Raw genomic sequence first — 25,879 nt, forward strand, 5'->3', positions numbered from 1 at the left:
GGAAGGAAAATGCAATATTATGAAATATGCTATGAAATATTCGGCTAATGGCAGGTTTATACCGATAGCCTTCTTCCCCTCGAGTCAGACTAAGAGGGATTAACATGCTCAACTAGTCATTAAGCTTAGTATAACTTAATATTTGGCTGGTGAGAACCAAGATGTTCAGTAAAACACCCTTGAATAAGTAAAAGTCCTAAAGACCCCAGTATTCAAAAGATTGGATATCATTTCACAATACATTGGGACTGGATGAGAAACAGCATTTATTCACACCCTTTCAGCGTTTGGTAAAGTGCGAATGGTTTTATGCATTCTCTGCCAAGACAGTGTTGGGCCAAACCATATTTTCAGTTTGCCTGTAGCCCTGCCTAGTTACAGTGGTGTGTGTGTGTGTGTGTGTGATTTGTGTACTAAGAGACTGAGCATGTTGACCTAGGGAATTACACACACTGAGAAATCAATATCACAGGGAGGTCTAGTCAGGAACTGCAGAGCAGGGGGAAGCAGGCCAGACAGATTGAGGAGTCACATGACATTCATCGACCAATCAGAGGGACGCGAGGGTAGAAGGGCAGATTAGGAATTCTGTGCTGGCCTTGAGATTCGAGTGTGTTCTGTGTTCCCTGAGCGTTTAAAGTAAAATTCTGGCCTTGGGGTGATAGTGGAGGGTCTGAATACTTGTTCATGTATCTGTATTTAAAGGTGTGTGTCTTTGATCGTCGTGGTACCTTTGTTAATAACAGCACTCTCTTCTGTAGTCGACGGACAAGGGCGTCCTGCGTCTCCCTCTTCTTCTGCTCCTCAAGAGTCTTGCCGCGCTGCTGGGTCAGCTCTGCACGGAGCTCAGACTGAGAACGCTCCACACTCCTCACACTGACAGACCACGATAAATGAATAGGTGAGAATCAAAAGCGCGCGTGTGTGTAGGTTAATAATAGGGGAGAGGAGAGGGCAGAGGAAAAGGGAAACAGGAGGATTAGAGCTGAATGTTAAGACAATCTGAGAAAGCAATTTATAGTCAATTTAGAATAATACTCCCTAACAGAAAACGTACCTGACTGACACCTAATAATTCCCAGACAACAGTCCAGAAATGATTTGCAGCAGAGATTTGTGCCAGGACTGATCAATAGGACAATAATTATACCAGAGGACAATAATTACACCACACGTTCCCTTCACCCTTCCCTCCCACACCCACCACTCTCCCATTCTGCCGTTTCTAATATTTCATAATGAGCCCAATACGCTCAGCAGAAGAGAGACGCTTGTTAGCTAATGAAAGCTTTCTTAGCTGGACTGAGCTGCAGCATGAATATACCAGAGCATGCGCGCAGCCCTCCCTACAGACATCACCTCTGCCTAAACAGGACAAGTTTAATTAGTGAATTCCCCCTCTCTCTCAATCGCAATCTCTCTCATACACACGCACTCACACACCAGTGGTTACTGTCAGGAGTGCTATCAGAATCAGGACCAGTTTAATTAACTTTGTGACAATTAAGGACTTCTCAGAGATACGCTCTAATAGATACATGGGGGGAGAGAGGCATACAGGCAGACAGAATGAGAGAAAAAGGTCTGAAGGCAGAGAGAGGGATTTTGTGTGTGTGTGTGAAGAAGTGTTTGTTACCGGCTGTTGAGTGTGTAGTTCTGCTCTTTCAGAGTAAATTCTCTCTGCTGGATCTGAATCACCTCCCTGGACAGATCCTCTGGTTTCCTACAGACAGACACACAGAACAGTTAGCATACACATGTGTACAGACACACACGCATTCACAGACACACACAATGAAAAATCAATACAAGAGAGAGCAGAAAGGACAGAGAATAGATGGAAACGATGGCTTTTCCATATTCCTTTGTTAGTCGGCCGGTAGGGAGCTGGAAAATAAAATGGCATGAGCAGCAGAGGGAGAGATGAGTGGAGGATAGTGGGCTAAATACTGGTCACAATTCTACAAAACAAACTCACTTTGTGGGAGAGATTGACTGATTACAAAACACACACACACAGGAACACTCAGTGGGAAGGCAACAATGCAGAAGGTCACATATTCTGACAGATGGATCACATGACCTCCAAAATCCTGAACTACAGATCTGTCCAACAAAAAGAATTCCATTATCTCTTCTGAAATGGGCAGACATGTGGGACGTTTAGCTCAAAATGGCACTTCACTGCCAAAATGACACAAGTGAAAACTGATTCATCGATCTGAGTTGCAACTTGACATCATGAGGTTAGGTGTGGACATGAGAGCAAAAGATTTGTAACTTTTAACCCATGGGCGGTCAGTGCTTTTCTTCCATAACACAAATCATGCATGTAATCCAACTTCAGTTTTCACAAGAGATCTGTTATTGTGGTCCAGCATCGGGCAATCCGCTGAGTCATGAGGCAAATTAGAAAAGGCTGAGCAGTTGAGGTGAACATCAAGGCTGCAAAGCTGGAGTGTGCCATGTGAATGTTGGGTGGCGTGGATTCATCACCACTCCCACATCCGCTAGGTGGAGCCTTAGGTATGGAAATAATCTCATGACTAAAATATGAGTTCATGAATCATACGATGGAATAACTATGGTACCCAAAGTAGGTAATTCCACATTGCCCAGAGCAGAGAGGGATTAGCCTTCTCCTAATCTTATATGAGAGGCTCTTTCTCTGTGTTGTGCCGATTTTGGGGGGGATTTTTGCAGGTCACGAGCCAGACATCTCTGTTGATGTTGCAAATAACATGTTTCTTGGTTATTATTCGGTGGGAGGTTGTGAACTACTAGGAGGTTACCATGAGTATATGCACTGGCAAGGTGGTGCTAGTTAACAAAAGAAAGGGAAATGATTCTAACACCAGAGAATGTTTAAAGGTGCCATTTGTCAAAATGGACAGAATTTGAAGTTCACAAAGTACAGGGGGCAGCATAAGCACTTACTGAGCACTTTGCTGTGGCTATCTTTGAATGCAGAAACTAGCTACTGTTAGTCAGCCATGGAGCTAAGTGGTGCTAAGTGGTGCTATTAGGCGACAAAAGTCAGCCTTAACCGCAACCTTGAGTGTCATACTGGGACTGAACACAGACCCTGAGGCCGATAAAAGTAGGTAGGGAGGTGATTTACATCATCTCTGATCAGGACTATGACTCCTGGGATGAGAAGACATGTAATAGGATAGGAATGAAGAGTCAGAGGACAGAGAGAGAGCTGGGCATCAGTAGCAAGCAAAATCAGAGTGTAGAGCTGGAATATTTTCACATCTTACTCCGTAAATTGAGGATTTATTTGTAAAGACAAACCACTGCCGTTTTGGTGAGTTTTATTTCATTTTGAGCTTGAATGAAGTGCATTCTAAACTAAAATTTCCGCCATATATAACAAATTGCCCCTTTCGGTGTAGCGGGTTCAGTTTTAGAAAATAAACTTCAATTTACATCCATTGCTCCAAAATCCTCTAAAAACTTTTTCCCACAGCGTCGGGGAACATCTTAAATTAGCTCATCTTTTCCCGCCTGACACAAAGATATTAAGTTAACAAAGACTGAAGGAGAGAAACAGTCAATCCCCAGGTTGGAGGTTGGAGTCTAATACTCTTGTTGTTTTACTTTTTTTAGGAAACAATATATAGGGTTCAGACAAAGAAAGTTTGACTGCCTGCATTGTATAATTATTTAGTAGTATAGCCCAGAGTGAGAACCATATTTTCTTGCCAAATGCAAGAATGAAAATGTTAATTTGAGAAACTTAGGAACAGTTTAGAAAATACAAATGCAAAGAAAGAATTACTTATTGTTGAGAACAGGTTCAGGGTATACATAGACAATACACACAAACTCACATATAAACAACTAAAGCCGTATTTCAAACTTCTTTCGTTCTTCTTGTGACAATTCTCTCCTTAGCTGGTGAAAGCATTACAGAAAAAGAAATCCATTTCCTGAAAACCTCCCTGTATATTTTCATCGTCTGTCTCTTCAACATTGAAAATATTTTCATTTTGTTTCTGTCAATCTTATTTTCAATTGTCAACCACATGGGTACACACACAGGCAAGCACAATGTTATCAGACTGTGTAACAGAAGGAAAGGAAATAAACACCAGCAACCAGCCAACTGCTGGCAAATTCAAGCTGCGGCTGTGGGGCTTGTCTACTCCACCAGGCAGTCACACTGATTGTTGTTGGGAAGGGTTAACTTCTGTCCAAAAAGTTATTTTCATCTGGCAAAACACGATAGATAGCTGGTAAGAAACCAAATCCTGTAAGAGACAGACTCCTTAACCACAGCGCCAATGTGTTTAGTCCTCATTAACAACTGCTCCACAACATATTCTCGCCACACCACTAATGACCACCCCGTAATGTCTACTGACAGAAAGCATCCAATATGTAAACTAAAGCCAGTCAGTGTATTAAGTATGTCAGTAGCTTGCAGTTATAAGAAATGACTTACAGCCAAGCAAAATTAACGACTCAATAATATAAATACACACTAGATTGCCAAAACACTACAGCCCCTATGAGATATTTCATATATAATGACAGAAGCAGCCTAGAAATGGGGTGGAAAGACAAAGGTTTGTGTAGACACCAGCATTAATTCACTGTGATATTATTCTATCAATGCGGTGTCATCAATTTTCTGTTCTATTGAAACTTGACAATCATACAAAACAATTTAATGACATAAATCCAGTTTAAGTTTCAGTTATGTCATCATTCTTTAAAAGGTCCCCTTCAGACATGTTTTAAAGGAAAAGTTCACCCAAAATGAAAATTCAGTCATTTTTCTACGAGAGGCGTCGAAATTTCTCGCTTAAAAGATGCATCACGATGCGGACATGGAAGATTCTGCATCAATGCAGAGACCGAGCATAATCGAGAGTCTGCAGCTTATGTTGATTATTGATTGTCCTCAGCTGGACAATAAAGTTATGTCGCAATGTTGCTCCCATGTTTTGAATTGTGGGCGGACATTTGGCAACAGTACTTATGTAGGAGGCATGTCGGATGGAGGCAGAGATTTTCTGGGAGGGTTAGGTTTAGGGTTAGGTTGGGGTTAACCCTAACCCTGAATATGCATCATTTCAAAAGTTTATCTATTTCACAGAAGATGTCTGCCACTTCACTGAGTGATGTCAGAAATCATGCTTGTAGGCCCACCTCTTAAAATCCAATGTACAATAAGCACAGAGAAGCTTTATACTTTGAGTAGATTAATGGGAAAAGAGCCTTCGAGAGTCAAACTTTGCACATACAACATTCGACGTAGTGATGCACAAACATTTAACTGTAGGAACAGAAAGGAAATACACATTTTTGAGTGGAGGGGGACTTTAACTTCCTCATAAAACATATAAAGAAATTACATGCCTAAAAAGGTTCAGCACAAAGCAAATGATTAAATTGTGACTGCTTAAGGCAATCAAAATATGCCACTAACGCAAAAATGAGAATCAATACTAATTTTCACGCTGCACTGTTGTACTGAGTGAAATAAAGGTAAACAGACTGCTGACTGAAACACTCCTGCTTTCCATTTGCCTTCATATCACAGGACTGTGTCGGGGAAAACAACATCCTGACAATTAACTTGGCCATTTAGTAAACAGTAAAAACAGCTGGAAGGAGTTTCTAACTGCTGTTTGCAAGCTGCATTAACCTTTACTTTTGATCAGTATGAGCCTCACACATATGGCTGCCCTTTAGAAGCCTTATGTGCAACGCAGTTTTCTTTTTTCCCAGCAACAGCACTCAGGCAGCCAATGACATGGCAGCCTGAACACCTGAATTTTGAAGAAGGCTTTCAAATTTTCCAACTCAATTTACCCAGGATGACAGCCTAGACTGGCTTAAATTTTCAGAAAAATGATGGACAGCCCAACCAAATATTGTGTATATCAAACTGAGTTTGATATTGCATTCTTGTGAACCTCCCAGGTCTTTTAATAACTGCAAACTTTAACAAATGAAATCAGATTCCACAACATATAACATAAGACTAAAATGAAATCTTAAAAGAGGAAAGATTTCATTTAATAATTTTTATAGAACATCTACCTTTTTCACACAAACACACATTTTATACGCACACACATACACACTACAAGACAAACCAGAGTTGCTGTGTGGATGTGTTCCATTTAACATCTCGTTTATATCACAGCTAGAGTTAATCATAGAGAAAATGGTGCGTGGTGTGCGTGCGTGCGTGCATATGTGCATGCAGGCATGCGATAGGACAAGGCTGCAGTGTTTATAATCTGTCAGACCTGCTCCACTGCTCACAGGGAAACATGCAATCATTCTCTCATTACCAGTTTTGACTGGATGCATTGAGACACACTAAACGCACACATGAGCAGGTATAAAACAACCACATACACCTATAGACGCTGGTGAAATCAATCCAGAGTGATCAGGCACATTTATTCGCAATGACCAGAGCTCCACCTAGTGGTTCTTATTCATATTTGATAAAAATGTAAGATGTTTGAACACTTGTCTCCGTCTCTTGTCCATCTCATAATCACACACACAGGCACAGTTTGACACAGTGTGTGACTGACCTGATGTTGAGTCCTGTAGACTGTCCCAGGTTCTCCCAGGCTTGGAGCTTCTCCGCCAACCTCTAAGGATTTAAGACACAAAAGATCACATGCTTGTCCATGTATAGATAGTACATTACATAGTTATTATGAAAACAGTCAAGTGCAAAGAAAATATGATAGACCACAGTTTAACAACATAACAGTGGTACTTTATGGTAGACTTCACTGGAAATTATACAAATATTAGAAGAACAACAACAAAAACGATATGTTAAACCTGAGTTAAGAAAAGCTGGTTGAATATGAATGATAACTATATGATTTAAGCTGTGATTAGTATATTTAAAGGATTGTTACCTTTGTAAAGGTAAAAATGTAAATGGTAGCATGATGTATCAGTAGTACTTGCCTTGGTTGTTACTGTCATTTTGATACAGGAGGGATAATTATACTTACTATGTCCACTTTACTCACTATGTATTCTATATACTATGTACATAATTACAGCCGTTCGAATGTTTTAGCAATGTCATATGTAAAACCAATGCTTACATTGAGTATATTTTTTTTCTCTCTCTTTCAGTTATGTCATATTGTTTGTTTGTTAGTTATTTCTTTGATCTGTGTGATGTTGCCTCTTTTAACTACAAAAAATATAAAGTTGGTCAAAAATACACAAACATGCACCCTAAAACATAATCTGCAAAATTCAAACTACTGGTGTACAATCTCACAACTCCAGAGTTTACCTCTTTCTCCAGTTCCATATTGACAAGCTCTTCTTTTGTTTTCGCCGTCCTCTCCAGCTTCCTCATCAGCCCCTCCACCTCCTCCTTCAAAAGGCTGCAATTCTCTCTGCTCTCCCTGGACAAAGCGGAGTGATCGGTGCAAAGACAAAAAAACAAAGAAGAAAATTAACTTCAAAGCTTTGGGCTTTGTGTCGGATGTAGGAATGGCATACTTTTACATTCACGCTTAATTTTAAAATCTGATTTGGATGTAGGGAGATCACAGTAACTGTACACACACAAGGATTACTCTAAATGAGCAGGTTAATGCAGGAATTTGGGCAACATATTAATCTGTATCACAGTAATCTTATTATCCTAAAACCCACATTACGTGTAGTTTCTCTCTAAAAATGGATCAAACAGGTTATAATTACAAAGATGAGCACAAAAGAAACGAGTGTTGAGTTTTGTACAGCACTTCTTCAGCTGCAAATTAGAAATCCTTTAGTACTGCAGAGGACAGCCAATAGATATTATCAGTGATGATGTTATCAGTTTACTTTCCAACGTGATATTCTGCTTCTTTCTCATGCACATTTGCCTAATGAGAACTATCCTAAAACCAGCAAAGCAGTGACATGAACCAGCAGTCTGTTACAAGATCTTCTGCAGATTTATTGTGGTGTTAGCAATATTATTTCTAATCCATTATCTTGTGCAACACTGAATGCTGCTTTCTGCACTCGGTCTGACAGTTTGTTGACATTTCTCATGCAGCACTACTTCTCTCCCAATTTCCCTCCTCAGCTTTTCACAGTGATTGTATCCACAATGTGGTTTGGAGGCATCCAGACTACGCTAAATACACAGCAAAAACCTCAACACATCCTCTGGTTTGGAGGATGCAAAAACAACATGAGCAGCACAGTCACTTGTCACTCAATGCCTTCTGTTGTGGTTTGTTGACCCCAAGTCACAATGAAATGTCAACAAGTTTGAAGCAAAAACTTTGAGCACTCTATTCTATTGAAATGTGAAACATTTTGGAAGGCATTAAAAACTTTCAAATGTATTTGACCTGAGAAAGGCATTATCCTCTCTGAGGCGCTTCAACTCCTTTTCGAGGTCTGGAACCTTTGCAACCTCCGCCTTAACAGTCTTCACGATGGCGATGTCTTGCTCTTGGAGGGTGAGACGTAACTCCAATTCCTGCCAAAGCGTGAAGAGAGAAATCAGCCGAAAAAAATAAACAGAATGTGTCTGTTCAGTGCACTGCAAAATAATTCAGCACTCCTTGCCGTTTTTAATCATAGGCAAATTACAGAGTTTATGAACATGAATTTTTATCATGGAAAACTCACATGCATACACACATGCAACAAGCCTTAAACATACACTATGTTTTTTTAAAACCGACGTCCAATAATTCAAATGATAAACTATACATGAGGTATGGAGTATCTTTTTATGCACTAGATTGTCTTGGTTGTAAGTCAAAACCTGGTTGTGTTATTGTTTGCATTTGTCCTTGACTTTTCCTCACCAAGTCATTTTTAGTTATTAGCTGGATGCTCCGACTCAGTACGATTTGGCTTCTCTAACTTATCATCAGTAATGAGGGGCGAGAGCAACAAGCAATGCAACTTATTTTATACATTACCAATGTCACTTCCTGCTTTCATTTCAGCATGTACATCATAAATACAGTGTTGATCATCATATTTTTGTTTTATTGACTTACTATATCAACAACCGCATCCTTAAATTGATGACAGCACATGTTTTGATCTCAGTATGTGCATAGCAGACAAGTTAGGCCACTTTGTTCAAACACTGTAATCACAAACCAAGACCACAGAGTGGCCAAAAGTCATGCTCACCAAGGGTGTAACATGTATTCATCCCAAACAGTCACGGTACAGACAAAATGGTTCGGTGCATGCAGTCCCAGTATGGCGAGAGTATATGTCAATGGGTGAGAGTATTAAGGTTCTGATCCATAATCCAGCTGAGTAAGCAGCAGTAATAAACTTAAAAGCTGTTTTCCAACAAACATTTAACAACAAAAGCAGAAAAAGGAGAAGGAGGAAACATTGTGAGTGCCTATACACTATGGCAACTTGAAATGGGACACCGGAGATATTGGACATTACGTTATCCAGTTTCTTTTAAAACAGCAGTGTGGGAAAATTTCGGCGAGCGAGGAGTGGATCGGAAAAGGACAGTGTGTCAGCGTTGTTCAACAGTTGCTTGTGAGTAAAACCCCATCAAACAATATGCATATTAGAAGGCATGAGCCAGATGTGTCAATCAGTCCAACAACTTTTACCCACTGTTTTTAAACAGCCTCTAGATGAGAAAGCAGACAAGGCCAAAGACCTTACCGAAAGGGATTGGCATTTACATCACCTTTACCAGTTTTTCCTCTACATTCATTCAGGAGGTAGTGGACCACCACTGTAAAAACATTACCACCACAGCGAGATAAAATGAGAAACTGAATATTTTAATCTAGATAACAAAACAAAACATAACATAAACAAGCATAGTGCAGAGAAGTCTGCCTTCAGTTATGATCAGGTAACTAAATACAGTGCAGCCAAACCGAAACGAAGACCAACAGGGATGGATGCTAAATACTAAAATTTACTCCCTGCCACCACTGCTAAAAAACAATTACAGAGGAAACACTGCATTTATTATTTGTTTTCTTATGAGCCCTGCATTAAAATATGACCTACTTGAGAATGTATGTTCACTGTTTACTGCATAATGCACTACAGGCGGTACTAACTATCTCAGGGGGGACAAAATTACATTAGGTGGAACAAACTGGAACTCACAATACCGTCTGTTGAAAATAAATTAACCACGGCTCCCACACCACGGTACGTACTCAAACGTGACTTCTCTGTACCGTTACAATCAGCTAGGGCATCAATGAACTGAGCACATGATGTGATCTGTTTGTACATAGTGGGACAAGTTAGTCTATCATGAGATCACAGAGTGGCCAAAAGAAATGTGTGTAACATACCTTAATCTTGATGATGTGCTCTGAGCAGGAGGACTGAGCAGCTTGGAGACTTTGGCAAAGCTGAGAGACTTCCTGATACTTCCTGATTATAATACAGATCAGATAGAAGTGTGTGGTCAGCATTTATCTTATGCAGCACAGCTTACAATCCAGCAGCATGAAAGAGAGCCTCTATACGTGTCTGTACCTGCGTTGTAAATCTAACTGTTCTTGCAGTTCCTGGTTTTCCAGAGTTTGAGTAGAAATTGTCGAGTCTTGGTTTTGAATCTTCTGCTTCAGCTCTCTGATCTCATCCTTCAAAGAACTGATGTGCTGGGAACAGATTACAGACGTAAGCCGACATAAGATAAGAGACATGACCAGAGTACAAACACAGTGAGTGTGTGTCTGTGTGTCTGCGTGTCTGCATGCGTGCGTGTGTGCGTGTGTACCTGGTTAGCAGTGTTCAGTCTCATATCTCGCTCCTCCAGTTTCTTGTTCAGGCTTTCCAGGTTCTTACGGACAGCACGATTCACCTCCATCTGCTCTGTTAGGTTCTTAGCGGCCCCGGTCTCTCTCTCCTCCAACTTTTTTATTTGCCCCACAAGCTCCTGGTTCCGGCCAAACTCATGCTGTAACATGAAGGGTTAAGAAACATGTTTTACCCAATGGTTTCTCACACTTTATGCAGGATTCTCTGTGTATGAGAGTAGGCAGGAAAAAATCTCTGCCCACTAAGTCTTAGTGTAACTTAATATTAGAGATAATCTTCACCATATGGCACAAATGATGCCATTTCCAAAATACTGAATCTTGTATTGAAGCACTGTTGCTAATGCCAGAGTGCGTTTTACAGATTTCTTTCCTGCTTTTAACACTAATCATCCACACATCTTGCTTAAAAAATTGTTCTGTTTGAAGGTGAAACCCTTTTTGATGTTAAGTGGTAGGCTCACAGGCTACAAAGTTAAATTTAATTCAGCACTCTCTAATACAGTAGTATTAATGATGGATTAGTTCACACTTTTCGTTTACTCTGTAAGACAGGGCTGACCCAATTACTTTGAAGCTTGTACAAATGTTTTAGTAAAATTACATAAGTACAAATCAGTATTCAAATGCATCAGGGGGTTGTTCTGAAGAGGAAAGAGAAGTTGCAGAGACTGCACCGAAAAAGAGTGATAAGGAGCGAAAAATTAGGCTCTGCTGTTGTGTTTTATCAGTCCCAAGACCCGCAAAAACAAAGAAACAGGCGTGTACACGTTGTAAGAGCACACAGACCAATCCTTGCCGGGGAGCATTTCTACTCCAAATCCACAAATAAGTAGTTAGGAGTCCACATTTATATAGATTTTAGCTGGCACAAAAATGTTGCTAATGTTGGTGCTTAAATCCATCAGCGCCTCCATTTCCTCTGGAGACTCTGAGTTTTTGTTGTCTGTAGGAATATTGCTGTACTGAGGAAGCTAAGCTAAGAAAATGCAAATATCATTGGCACAATTGGAAAAAAAAGATCGCTTGCAATGATTTGACCCAGCATCTTGGGTTCACAAAACTGGTCAGGTTTATTAAGAAAGTAAATGGGACATGGAGATGTAACATTAATGCACTGAGCAGCAACAAACTTCTTTTCATTTTCTCTCCTACATGTCATTACCACCAACAACTCTTGCCTTTTTGCAACTCTGAGGGGAAAAAACCTCTGATGGGGTGCCTTTACTGAAACTATTGATGGACAACTCTTGGAGAACAGACAGAAGGTTAGAGACCTGTGCTTGTAGCATGTAAAGTGAGAGGTGTTCGTTTGCTTTTGATTTATGTACTAAAGGTGTGTATGTTCTGAGATAAACAGTACGTCTTAAATTTTTGGTCATTTTTAATGGCTTCATGACTACTTTGTTGTTTTATCCTAAGCTTATGTTTGCAGGTGTTCGTATTAAAAGTGTTTTTACTGTGATGTTTGAATCCAAGAGAATCTCTCCTACGAGAGACAATAAAGTAACCCTTAACTTAACCATGCACATATTCGTATCATATGAATGTTTAAGGATGTGTGACCTGTTACCTCCAGGTCTCGTGCGCTGTCAGAAGCAGCCTTCTCTAGTTCAAATCGAGCTCGCTTGTGACTCATCTCCATCTGCTTCTTCTCCTGGTCCAACTGAAGGTAGCGATTCTTGGAGTGAAGCCTCTCTGCTGCCTCCAACAACTAAAAGGAAACACAAGTCAGTAGTTGCAGAGGTTGCATGTTACACAGCTTATTGTCTATGCGGTCAGTGTCTGTATACCTCCATGCTGCGTTTGTACTGGCTCTGCAGGTTTCCACTTCCCACTGAGTGCTCTGACAGCCGCTGTGGAGGTTCAGTGTGGCTGATGAAGGAATTGAAGGACTTCAAGGTTGTTAACACAGTGGTGTCGTCTTCTAAATCCATTTTGAGAGTCGCTGGTATTGCAGAGCACAAATGTAAGGTTCACAGTAAAAGCAGGGGTCTGTAAAGTTGTACAGCAGTATTGGAAACAAAACATAGCTATTTTAGTGGCTATTATTCAGTCAAAAAGATCAAATATGATGTGAAAATAAACAGACAGACTCTATAACTCTTATGATAACTTGTCCCAGGTCAGGTTCACCAACTCAATGTTATAAAACGCACAAAGGCTGCTGAGTTAAGTGTCAGACAGCTCTGACATTAGCTAGCTTCTATTCTCACTAACAGCAACACAGCAAAAGAAGTTATCCAAGCTAACCTAGCGGCGAAAAACAAAAGCTAATATTTAAAATATCTTAGCGTTTTATCTTTCTCGTCTCAGTGTTTATGTTTTAACTGTTTTTCTGGCTGCTATGCCGCTAACAGACCAGGCGTACTGCTAAGTTAGCGTTACATTTTAGGTGTGAGTACTTTCTACAGCTATTCAGGGGATGCTAACAAGCTAACAATCTTTACAACAGCCAGCTAGCATTTACGTTATTACAGTCTCGCTTGGAAGCACGCAGTATGCCCTCACCTCGAAGCTGACTTGTTTGCCTAGCTGAGCAAGTTGCTCGTAGATAAGTTATCTCTGTTTTGCTACTCTGTTTTGCTCTGCTAGCGTGTTAGCTGCTCTCACTACATTCATGCAGAAATCCCTCCAGTTTAGCTCGAATGAGATGCGTGTAGTATCGCGAGACTTGATCGCGTATCGCGAGAGTGTCAGTTGCAGACTTGCTTTAAAGGTGTTGTGTATGGAGGAACTGATCAAAGCAGCACTGTACTGTTGTTTTACCATATTAAATACACGTTTTTTCCGTGTGTGGATGAGTAGACTTTTTAAATCATAAACCGGTGACCTTTATAGGTGATCGCAGATGCTGGATGAGCAGCTGTTATGGAAGATTTTATGCATTTTCTCATGCAATGGAATCCACCTCCAGAGTCAGAAAGAAAAATTCAACCAACATCAGTTCACAAAATAAAAATAAAAAGATCACCAGCCATGTACCAAGATGAGTGACTGTTTTTGACAGCTAAAATTGCAGTTGCCAAGTTTGTCCCACAGAGAGCAGCACTGCTACACTCATCAGTCTGTATTGTACACAGCATGAGGGGGGAACTGGCCGACAGCAAGCTGATTGGCTTTCATTACTAAATGCACATTTTATTCTTTAACGTGAACAACTGGATATGGATATTGTACCCATATGGTAGACTGATCTGACACTGATGGCTTTCATTGGGCACTGCACATGTGAGCCCAGGCCTGGCACTGATGGCACAATTATGGGCTTATGTTTGTGTCAGTGATGACCTTGATTCAGCCACAAAACGCTGTTTTGTTGATGTTACCAAAACTGTATAGCCAACTATATATCCCATATTTATGCATCCGGTTGGCTTCTGCATAAACACTTCATGATCCCCACGAGGAAATTCATGCATTCTCTGCTTTCGACAGCCACAGGGCACCCTAGCACCAAGGGACCAACTCTAGCTCTGTGACAAGTGCAGTATTCATTTTAGTATTCATTACACCTTGCATACATTTTATGTCTTTTCATGTGAGAAGGAAGTGGAAGGCTCAGAGGATGTATGTTTACATTAATGCTCATAAGAACCAAGGCCCCACCTGTAAGATTACAGCACTGAACGCTGAGACACTGTGCCACTCAATTAAGCAGAGAAAACAGTTAACAGCTCAATGATTGTGACGAGCTGGGAGAAGGGTAGACGCAGGAAGGAAGCAACACTCTCACATCTTGGCCATTAGAGGGTCTAATCCAAAGTGGTATGCAGCAAGAGTAAATCTTTAATTGCTAAATCACCACACCAAGGTCCCAGTGGAGAGCAGCAGCTGAAGAGGTCAGAGCCGTCGCCCTCGCTCACCAATATTTATGAGAGAAAAGAGCTTGAGTGCATGACATAAAAGCTAGGGGGAGCCACAGAGTGCAGGTTTTTTATAACTTGAGTGAAATGCAAGAGGGAGAGGGTGGAGGGGTGTGAATTTGTCTGAAAAGGTCAGGCAGAAGACATGTCCTCTTCAGAGTGACACAAGAGCTCCCGTTCTCTCTGTCACTGTCTCTTTCTTTCTCATCTCCTCACCCCCAAGAGTATTCTGCCTGTTTTGGCCCGCTGTCCTCACACCCCTTCGCCCCTCCCGCCTCTCTTGTCTCCTTTTCTTGGACCCCTTATCTTCCCCGCTTACTGGCTAATAACACTTTTTTCCTCACTGTCCTTTTTTCTTCGTCACAGTCTCACTCAGTCGCTCCCCTCTCTCTCTCTCTCGGGTGTTCCGTGGCACTCCTCACCGCCTCCACCTGCCCTCGCCCTCCTGAGGTCGGCCTCAGTGATTTCTGTTAGATGACGTAAACGCACCAAAAAAAAAAAAAAAAAGAAAAACCACACACTTACAGATGCGGCACACACATGTACACACAAACCATAAGAAGTAAATCAGCAGAAGTGCCTGCAGATGTGCCCTTCATTGCCATCTGTTGTGAAAAATGTAAAAGCAGCTCACAGAAAGACTTCCTACATTCAGTAGCTTTTCCACCCACAGCATGTAAACATCACCACAAACACTCCGGCTTTATGGAGCTTGTAAAGAGTCTGGAGGCTGAAATCTATAGAAAAATCTGTATTGTATTTTGTTACCTTGTCTTGTTGCTAACAATGTCAACTTTTACAACTTAACAGCAAAATGCTGAGAATTCATAATCGTGTGAGTTTTTTTACACATTCATTTATTGCTTCAGTGCGTTTAAATAGTCTTTATTTCCAGACTATACTCATATTCATGTCTCGTAGTTGTAATCTGTTATAGACTTCATGTTTATTAAAATGGCTCTTGATTTTTGAGGCAAGATGTCGTCGTGATGCAGAAAATACCCCTCTTGGGAACTGCTGTGCGAGGACCTGAAATAGAAACGAAGCCAGTCAAATCATGTTTCACTCACAGTAGACAGAGAAGGAGGTAATTTCAAGGTCACTCAGACACAATGTGTTGCCTCAGTAACTATTGTAACTGTAAAAGTGGAAAATGGCCAATTAGGAGAAAAATAGGATATTAAATAGATAAGAGGGAGCGGGAGGTGAGGACAGAGAAATGGGAATTTGCGGCACTGAAGGGTCCCTAAAGTGGAGAGAACAAGGGCGACAAAAAGAAAATTGGAGCAAAAAGCAGAGAGAGGGAAAGAAAACGATGTTAGAGATCAAATGAGGCAAAGGTTAAAGAGAGGAATCAATAATGTAGTGATTTTATACTCTTCTAATGAAGGAGGACAGAGTCAATAGCTGATTCAGGCTTCCTGTGTTCTCCAGCCCCAGGGAATACTTTAACAATATTAACTTGCCGTGCATGCTCATACGCCTAGCACACACACACACACACACACACACACACACACACACACACACACACACACACACACACACACACAGGGAGAGACACCTGATGATGCATAGAGGAACCACAAACTGAAGAGGGATTAAGAATTGCACTTACTAATTAATAAAATAAGCAAATTCAGTGGAGCAGTCAAGATGGGGAGGAGATGTGTGTGTCATGTGATTTTCTGAATTCTCCACCCCAGGGGGATCTCCAACATCCACAACATGTCTGCCGTCCGTGGGGCAGCCCTCCAGAGAGAGGCAATATCATCAGAGCAGGACACATCACAAAGCTGTGAGCGTTTTTCTTCTGCTCAACCATAAATCTGTATAGGATAAGTTTAATACACAGTCATTTCATGAGCACATGTATTACATTCTGTATGACTGTGTGAGTGTTTGTTGATGTGCGGCCTGCATCACATTTTCATGACCTGCTGCCGCTTATCTGTTTTTCAGTCAATAATCTACCAAGCAGCATTCCACAAGGAATCACATACTGTGTTATGAAAGATATGCATTTGTGTTGTGTGCAGTTGTGCGAGTGCGTGCGGCTGCTCATGCGAGCCATCAGCTGAAATACGACCAATTGCACAGATGGGTTTTATCTGCGGGGCGGCTTGATTGACACACGGAAATAAGAAGCACCAAGGCGTTGCTGCAGGTGTGTTGGGTTAATGGAAGGAGAATACCAATAACAAAAAGGAGAAGGTGGAGACATGATGGTGGTACTGAGAATGTGGGTAGAGAGGGAGACGGGGAATAAACTGAAGATACAGGGAAGGGAAGAGGAGGTAAAAGATGGGATGTGGAGTAGAGGGGCACAGATGTGGAAAAACAGCTGCAACCAATGTTCAGATAAGCAACATACATGAATTAATCCCATGTGGAGTGATGTGTGTTCATGTGCTGATCCTGCACTTTCACTCTTATTGGATTTTAGAGGCTGATACGAATGCCAATATCAGCAGAGTCAATAATGGATGATACTATCATCAACAACCCAGGGGCAACAAAGGTATTTCAGGTTAGCAGCTGATACTGGCATGCAGCGATCCACCTCACATGTTCTTGTCTTCAGTTATAGCCCCTTTATTCAGCAGGAAAGTTAATTAAATGGGTTATTTTCTAGAAGCATATTAGTGATTTTCTTTCTTGTCAAAACATGAGCAGGATCACGGAGGTCATATAGGCCTATATCTAATATCTGACGCATTGCATTTACTGCCATACTGTCATCCACAGATTCATTTTGATTGCATAATAAAAAGTCTGCACAAAAATGATCGGTGCACTTGTATTTGCAGTTTAGGTACAATTCTAGTTTTTCTATTTAATGATTACATTACATCTGGGAGGCCAATCAAACTTTGAGCCGCCCTGCTTCAGACAAACATGGATATAGTGTTTGTGACCTGACATCACCTGAGAAGTTCTGCAGGAGCAGACAGGACTCGCAGGAGCAGGCTGGAGACCCCGAGGTAGACCCAAATCACGCTGGAGGGACTGTGTCTCATCTGTCCTGGGAACACCTCGGGATCCCTGAGAAGAAGCTGAAAACTTTGCTGGGGAGAAGGACATCTGGACTCCCATGCCTAGCCTGCTGCCGCCACAACCTGGCATAGATGGAGGGAGCATTATCATGCCACGTTCTGCCCCTGATGTCCCTTTGGGGCCAACTTGGCCTGTTACATCAACAGTATGCGAGTAGATGCAGAATGTGCAGGGTCAGCACTTGTGTGCAGTTTGCTTATATTTTATTTGTCTTTACTGGGAGATTTATGACTTTTACCTTTACTTTAATTTTTCTCCTGGAATCGCAGGTTGAACCATTTCTGTTGTTCAAACAGTGGTGATGAGGACGGTGGTTTCACATGACAAAGTTAGGTCAATGCTTTTTCTCAACTACTGAGGTAGCAGCAATTTGAGTAACAGCTTCTTAAGGCAATTCACAACATTCATCTGATATATCAGTCTAACCTAAGCAGTGACTTAGACTATGATGTATATGACAAGCAATTTTACTTCAAGATGTAATACACTAATTTACATTCTTCTCTTCTGTCTTGCAGCATGTACTGCAGCCTTACACTGAATACTAATGTTACAGCACTTTAAACAGACTTGCAAGGACTATCCTTGGTAATCAGTGAAGCCTACAGAGATGACTTCCGCTGCGCTGTGTGATCTGTGTGATCTGTGTGACACTATGAAGAAAATGACTCTTTCCCCCATGACCTTTGCAGATCTGATAGCCGTGACTGGATTAGGTGCAAATCAGATAGAGGCTGACAGAGTCTCACAACAGGAAAGATGAGTGGGTTCACGTGGGAGGGACCAATTTCTAATAGAAGAGAGGTCCCTTGTACCTTCTCCTACCTCAGGCAGTCAGTTCATCAATCAACATTTTTGACCTATTGATTTTCTATTTTGTAGTCCTCCTTCATCCATGATGAAGACCTTCAGCACATGTGGTGGAATTTCCCATGAATGAACACAGCTTTACTAGAAATGCAAAAGAGAGAACGCTGCCGTGGTCACAGATGTTTTGGTTCACATAACATCTGGAATTGGATGCGCATTAATTCACAAGGATCCAGCAGCATCTTCAACAATTTATTTGAAATGACTGAAAATGTAAATGATCGTAGTATGTGGATGGATGATTTTGTTTGTGCAAGAAAAATAATGCAGAGGGATAAATCATAAAGAGATATTAATGTTGTTATTATTCTTCCTACTTCAGTCATCAATACTGTCACCATTATCTTGAGCTGTCATTTTTTCTGTGCTGACATGCACGTCAGACAGCAGGGTACAAGACAAATTGATCATACAGTGAATCATGAACCAAGTAAAATATGAACAGATGAAAAATCTATTCACGTTTTGTATCTCATGGGTTGATTATTAAACACTGTTGGAATTGAATCTTGGAGGAAATGGGCTTCCTGGGGTAGGGAGTAAAAATAGAGAGATGAAGCTTTATTAGAAAACCATTATTCTATATCTTGTTAAACACAAATTTCAGATAAATGCGTTCATCACTTGTTGTAAATCTTCCAAAAGCTGTCCACCATGAATGTAACGCCATGTTTTCACCTGCTCCATCTTGCCACAACGTCCGGCTGTAAAATGAACAATGAAAATCTCAACCAGGAAACAACACATTTGATTTTGATGCAATTAAAGAGGAGGTTTACTTTTTTATTATTATTATTTTTAATCACTTTATCACTGAAGATTCTTAAAGCAGTATTCATTCATTTTTTTGGCCACTCAAGAGCAGTGGAACAAGGAGTAAATAAACACTGTCATATTATCACCCTGTGAACTGTGATACGGTGTTGGATTTTTGGCCTGGCCGCCCACCAAATATACTGTACGTCCAGCGTTCATTCTCTTTTTAGCTCTGTTTTTGGTCAACACTAATTCCTGAAGGGAATATCTGGCTGTCTAAGTTGTCTACTGCTGGAACAACACAGTCTCACTCCCAAGTCCTCAAATACAGCAGCTTGGTCAGTGGCCTTGAGCTTCAAACTATGACTCACTACCACCAGCAGAAGTTTTGCACGTGAACGGCACGTGTTCAAGCTATATGCAACATCCAGCTAGACCTTCAAATAAAGCTTGCTGACAAAAATGTCACATATTATGACATTATGGCTTTTGGATTGTTATTAACGTAAAGTAAGTATGTATGTCACTCACATTACACAAATGACATCATTTACAAACGTTGACTTATGTATGAAACATAACTTTAAAACAAATAACTCTTGACTCTTGGTCCCAAACACAACACGAACCCTGGTCTCCGACGGGAAAGTTCAATGTATGACCCACCCAATCACCACCTGACTTGGTCTGTTCTCACTCTTTATACTACTCCACCTGAAGACTACGTCAGAGGAGAGGAGGCTGTTGTGTTTGACACGTTGGGAGTGCATTGATTTGTTTGCAGTGTTTCCAAGTCCAAGGTGTGCATCTAACAGTGAATAGCAACAATTTTGGAAATACTTATTGTTTTTGAGTATGTTGCGGTCATTTTGTGTGTTTGTGTGGGTGTGTGTGTTGCTTTACTTCTGAGTAATGTATCACTATAACTTGCCATCAACAGTGGGATCATTTATCATCAGCCCACTCCAGCACAGAGGGGTGTTGCGAGTTTCAGTGGACTACAGTTTCTTTTCAGGCTCATTCATTCGCACACGCCAGGTGGAGGAAACAGCAGGAGAGATTATCTGAAACAAGCAACAAATGAAATACATCCTTTTTGTATGCCAAGATTCTCCTCCCACTCCCTTTTCTCTCCAAACTCTGATGATCATTTTAGACTTTTCTTATTAACTCCACTGACACTGACATCACTATAGATATATGTGAAAGTCAAGTTTTGAACATTATTAGAAACATTTGGAAGTATGTAACTCAACATAATATATAAGAAAGGTTTAATCATTTTTAATGCAGAAATGTAACATATTACATCTTTAAAATGATAACAAATATACTTTGAATAAACAAATGTTTGGCCCGAACATGAGCCCGAACATGAGCGTCAGATAAACCTATTTATTCATTCATCAGTTTTAGTGCAGTTCCACCTTCTCACTCCACCTCCAGCATCGTGAACCCCACACAGAGCAGTCATCCCTGTTGAGAATTAATTATTACCTATCACTACATTACAATGTGAATATACATTATGGGAGCCAATGGCCTGTGGCTACACATCAAGGTGCAATGTGCGATACTTTTTGTCTCACTGTTTTTTAATTAAGTGATATACTGGAGAATTATAAAGTCAATTTGAGGCGAGAGCAAAACAAAGAATCCCATCCAAGCACACATTAAATATGTAGTAGTGGCGTGTAGGAGGTGCTCAAGTTTATCAGCCTATAAATAGCACAAATTGTCACAATATTATATTATACATCACAATTGTATGAACTAACTTAGAAAGCAATTATGGATGACAACGGATTTATTTGCTTCTATATTTACAGTCTATATTTATAAGACCGTAAATACAAAGCATCAGTATCCGTCCAGCGTCAAAAATGTTTTCTGGTTTTATAGCTTGAAATAGTTACCCTGTCTCTGAGTATAAAAGAGAAAAGGGAAGAATAAATCAGGGAAATATAAAAGGCCTTGTCTAATAGATTGGCCTATCTCACATAAAAGGCCTCTAACATTAGCAGAGGGCTGTGTGTATGTGTGTGTGCTAAAGAGGGAAATAGAGTTTAATGAATACCCTGTCTAAATGTGGATTTTATCTCTTACAAATGTCTTCTGTAAAATGTCCTGACAGTTATATTTTTCCTTTTTTTGTCATTAGTCTTCATTCCGTTTCAATTATTCTCTCTTGTTATCAAACACGCACTGATTCACACATGAACCCACATCCAGCTTCTGTTCTCTTTAGCCAAAAGGTTCAGCCTGTCATTTTCTCACTTATTATTTCTAGCAGCCAGCTTTTGAAATTTGTCCTCTCTCATCCTGTCAGCAGTCACCCTCTGTACTTCAAACAATAAATACTCAAAGGGAGCATCGTCGAACAACAGAGATAGATGGTGAAAGGTGAAAGACGAGGTGAAAAATGATTAACATATAAAATGTGTTCCCTACAAAGGTTATTACTTTTGACATGATATGCATTATGTATTGTTTACTGTTTGTCTGTCAGTCTTTCCAAGCTGTTCATCCAGAGTGGGTGAGTTAATAACGCATTTTTGCCCCTTTTCCGGTGTTATACGATAATGTGCATTAAAGGGATAGTTCGGGTCTTTTGATGCGGGGTTGCATGAGATACTTATCCCTAGTCAGTGTATTACCTACTTCCTGCCGGTGCTACTTGCTGCTTCTCAACATGGGGGGGGGGGAGCTGATGGTCATCTACTGCAAGTAACACACTGACAAGGGATAAGTACCTCATACAACCCCACATCAAAAGACCCGAACTATCACTTTAAAGTTCCAGATGTCGGCGCATAAATAGTTTTCCATCCAGTGCTCGAACATTGTTTAGTTGAGTTTAAAAGAGACTGAAGTCAAAGAGAGTAACTGTGTCTAACCTGTTTGGCGCTGGGCAGGTGGTGTGCAGTGACAGCTGCCTCCTGTCGCCGGAGACAAAGTTGATCAGAGCAGTGAGAACGAACCAAAACATTTGTGGATCATAAAACCAAAACACCAATCCGAACGATGCTAAAATGCTCTGTTAAGTTGAGGAGAACTGCAAGGTTGGATAATAATTTTATGTTGGATCATCACTACGACAAACATTCGCACTCCATGTTGAAAAGCTCCAGTAGTGCCCTCTTCTTGTCCTCTTGGATTTCCCTGTAGTAGATTAAAAAAATGATAAAGTGCCCTCTACAGCGACCCGTTGTGCAAGAAAACGTGATCAAGTGCCGTCTCTGGTGCCTTTCCAGTTGAGAAAACATGATGAAGTGCCCTCCACGGTGCCCTTTTTATTTTTCTCCTCTGCCCCTCAGACAGCTGGAGTCACCACCGCTCATAGTGAAGTATTTTTGCAGTTAAGTACTGGTACTTTCACTTAAGTGAAGTATGCCCTCCTCCACTGTCTTCTTGCTATGTGTGTGTGCGTGTTAAGGTGAGTTCTTCTGTGTTACTGTATGTTTTATTGGCTCACAGAGAATGATATGAATGTGAAGGCAACATGAAGCTATTGAAACATACTGTATGGCTGATTAAACAAGAAAATCCTTTTCAGGAGGTAGAAAGGGGTTAAGATGCACTAATTATCCTCTCTTTCAGCTTGTTAAGTACACCCACAATCAAAAGCCATTTCTAACAATGACAATGACATTATTATCAACTATGACAGGATGATAATAATGTAGAATTTAATTTTATGTCCTTATGTTGCAATAAACTGCCATCTGTGCTCAGTTTAACTGCGGATTCATCTTCAGTCAGTGACATTACTCATAACAATGGGTACTTGCCTCAGAAGGGATAAACAGTGCTATGGACATACCGGCACTAACTGAGAAATTTCCTTTTCCTTGAGAAATACAGGATGAAACACAGGACAGTCAGATAACTTTTTACCTGCGACTCTCCACTGTCTCTGTCTGTCTCCTGTCAGAGAACATCAATGCCTCCACCATTAATAATGCTAGCCTCATTTATGCCGTAATGGCACTGGCCTTGGAGAGTTTAACGGAAGATATTTCATGGATGACTCACACTGTAGTGATGGATGACCTATTGCCCCATGAGCCTTGATCAGTCGGCGAGGTTGGATAAACCTGTTGACCCATCATTGCCATTTTCTAAACACTGTGCACGCTGCGTGTATGTAACCTGTTCCCCACAGGACAGAGCACACAGCAGCAAAGCAGCTTTAATATTAAAACCAGCTGTAAACCAACCAGTGCTCCTGTGCTGGTTTTTTATACATGTCTCTGTTAGTGGTAATTTGAAATTAGGGAGGCGCCATGCAAGCACAACACCGACTAAAATAAATAAAGCTGCTTTAATCAATATTTATATATAAAGAATTTCTTTGCATAATACTTGCAAAAAATGCATTTATATGTAACATTTCTGTACTCAACCTTCATCAGGCAAAAAGGTTTGTTAAAATGAGAAGCCATCTTTAATAGGGAGCTACTGCAAGTCTGAAACCAATCGCATTCAGCACAAGAAATAAAGAGATAAATACCAAATTTAAATTTCCTATATGAAACTATATATCAAGCATAAATACTGCATACCAAATTGTTCACTTGCCTTGCCTAGCCTTAAATACAAGTTCTCAAAACATATGAACAATAGTCAAAAATTCCTTCGCCCTGTTGAGTCAAAATTAAGTAGGTACCTCTATAACTGCATCCTACAAGCCCCCAAAAAACAGATAGTTGTAGAGGAGAAAGACCAGACCTTCTGCAGGAATAAACAGCTGGAGTCACACTGGAGGAGGGAGAGATTCTGCAGCAGCGATCCACGGAGGTGACCTCCATTGTCCAGTGTCCAGTAACATTGCAGAGAGGGGACAAAGAAGAAGAACCAGAGTCTCTGGTGAGTGCTGGGTTTGGTGATTGACCTGCATCACGCACACAGATACACACATCCTCTGTGCATTGTTGCTTTCTTGCTTGCTTAAGACGAATTTAAGGTAATCTGGCTGTTTAGGGTGAATAAACACTCCTGCAAGTAAAACACAAATAATACCGTGGACAAACTCACTTTGTTGGTTGTGAGCTCCATTAAACAACCACCATTACTGATGAAAAACATTTAGTCGCATTCGCTGACTTCCTTCCTCACTCTATCCTGGAAGTTATAGCGGCAGGCTATCGTATGAAATGCACAGTTACCTTAGCTTATTTGTGGATTTCTCTGGGTGTGAACCTTGTTGGAAACAGGATTAGAATTTTGATTAGAGCAAGAAAATTCAGACCCACTTCCAGAGCTCAGCAGCTGTTATGAGTCCAGAGTGTTAAATGCTACACTGGGAGCTTGCGTGGGAGAGATCTCTGAGGGCACAGGCAGCCCCGAGGATCACCTGGGCTGAGAGTCGTGGAGGAACAAAATTAACCTTATCTAATGGAGGCAGTCACTATTATAGAGGGTCAGCGCTACTATCTGGTCATCCCTGCCTGCCATTGCCACCCCAGGCTCCAATGGAGACCTGCAAGCCTTTTGAGCCTTCTTTATGATTCATCATAACTCCTACTGTGCAGAGCCTCTTTAAGTGACGGGTTGTGTGGGTCATTTGTGACACACTTCTCCCTAAATTGTGTGCTCTCTCAGCCAATCAGCTCTTTATGGCTTGAGAAGGGAAGACCAGATAAATCTAACCGTCAAGTTAAACAAAGAACTCTGATTGAGTCTCGTCTATATTAATTTGGTACAAGACTTCAGGAAATTAATGTTGTGTTTTGTACTGCTGAGCAATCAATCAAACTACAGCTGGAAAGACACTGCCAGTTGTGCGCCTCCTGTGATTGGCTGCAGGTGTTTTCATCCACATTTTTCTGATGCCTGTGAAGTGACAGTTGAGACGAAGGCGACATTAAGAAAGACTCTGGCCTTTCTCTGTTTCCCTTGAGCATTACATGTGGGAATAGCAGAGACAATCAATGCAGCAGTGAATACATTGTATCACTTTTCCAGTGTGGAGGCAGTAAATACACAAAACCTGGTTGGAATTAGTAAGTAGATTTGGAAAGAGGCTAACGATTCAACAACATCCAGATTGTAATGTTACCAAACCAGTGTTACTAAACAGTTTTCTACCTTTATACAATGTACCACACAAAGCCAGGCCTTCACAGGTTCATAAAACAAATCTGATTTCCCAGGTACAGCTGTGGAGAGAAGCTGTACGATGATAACAATGTTCCGCAGTAAATTTATGGAATTTATGAACTTGCCCACTAGATCGAGCCTACGGACAAGAACATAGCTTTATTTAACAACAGTAAGTGGTCGCAACAGGCTCGAGCCTGGGAAGGCAGCTGTGTCTCGCCTGGTAACATTTTGCCGCAGAGGGTTCGCTTAATTCAGATGGAAGCAGAAAGAAAAGCCATAACAGCAGGCAGCAAGAACACAGTGATCCTTATCGTCTTCATCATCTTCACGGTCTTACATAAACACCACCAACAGTTATGCTTTCTACTTTTTCTGGACATTGGACCAGCCAACAAAAACAGACAGTCGTGTATAAACTGGACTCCAATTGCTTGAGTT

At 40.9% G+C, this 25,879-nt stretch overlaps 1 protein-coding gene across 3 annotated transcripts in view; it reads right to left on the reverse strand.

The window, feature by feature from the left end:
* mad1l1 (mitotic arrest deficient 1 like 1) overlaps window positions 1-13,409 on the reverse strand; it is a 95,610-nt gene extending 82,201 nt beyond the window's left edge. For 2 of the 3 annotated variants that reach the window (XM_073477321.1, XM_073477330.1), the window contains exons 1-10: window positions 12,581-12,730; window positions 12,361-12,501; window positions 10,748-10,927; window positions 10,504-10,628; window positions 10,317-10,398; window positions 8,358-8,488; window positions 7,298-7,412; window positions 6,567-6,628; window positions 1,637-1,723; window positions 732-876 (exon numbers count right to left, since the gene is read on the reverse strand). In XM_073477321.1, the coding sequence (XP_073333422.1) occupies window positions 732-876; window positions 1,637-1,723; window positions 6,567-6,628; window positions 7,298-7,412; window positions 8,358-8,488; window positions 10,317-10,398; window positions 10,504-10,628; window positions 10,748-10,927; window positions 12,361-12,501; window positions 12,581-12,724 (1,212 nt within the window). In that variant the 5' untranslated portion in view covers window positions 12,725-12,730. Of the gene's footprint in view, window positions 1-731; window positions 877-1,636; window positions 1,724-6,566; window positions 6,629-7,297; window positions 7,413-8,357; window positions 8,489-10,316; window positions 10,399-10,503; window positions 10,629-10,747; window positions 10,928-12,360; window positions 12,502-12,580; window positions 12,736-13,298 lie in introns of those variants that run through there. The other variant, XM_073477313.1, reaches the window with a different exon arrangement.
* Window positions 13,410-25,879: the final 12,470 nt, after the last annotated feature.

This window comes from Pagrus major, chromosome 1, assembly GCF_040436345.1.
Source record: "Pagrus major chromosome 1, Pma_NU_1.0".
Lineage (NCBI taxonomy): Eukaryota > Metazoa > Chordata > Actinopteri > Spariformes > Sparidae > Pagrus > Pagrus major.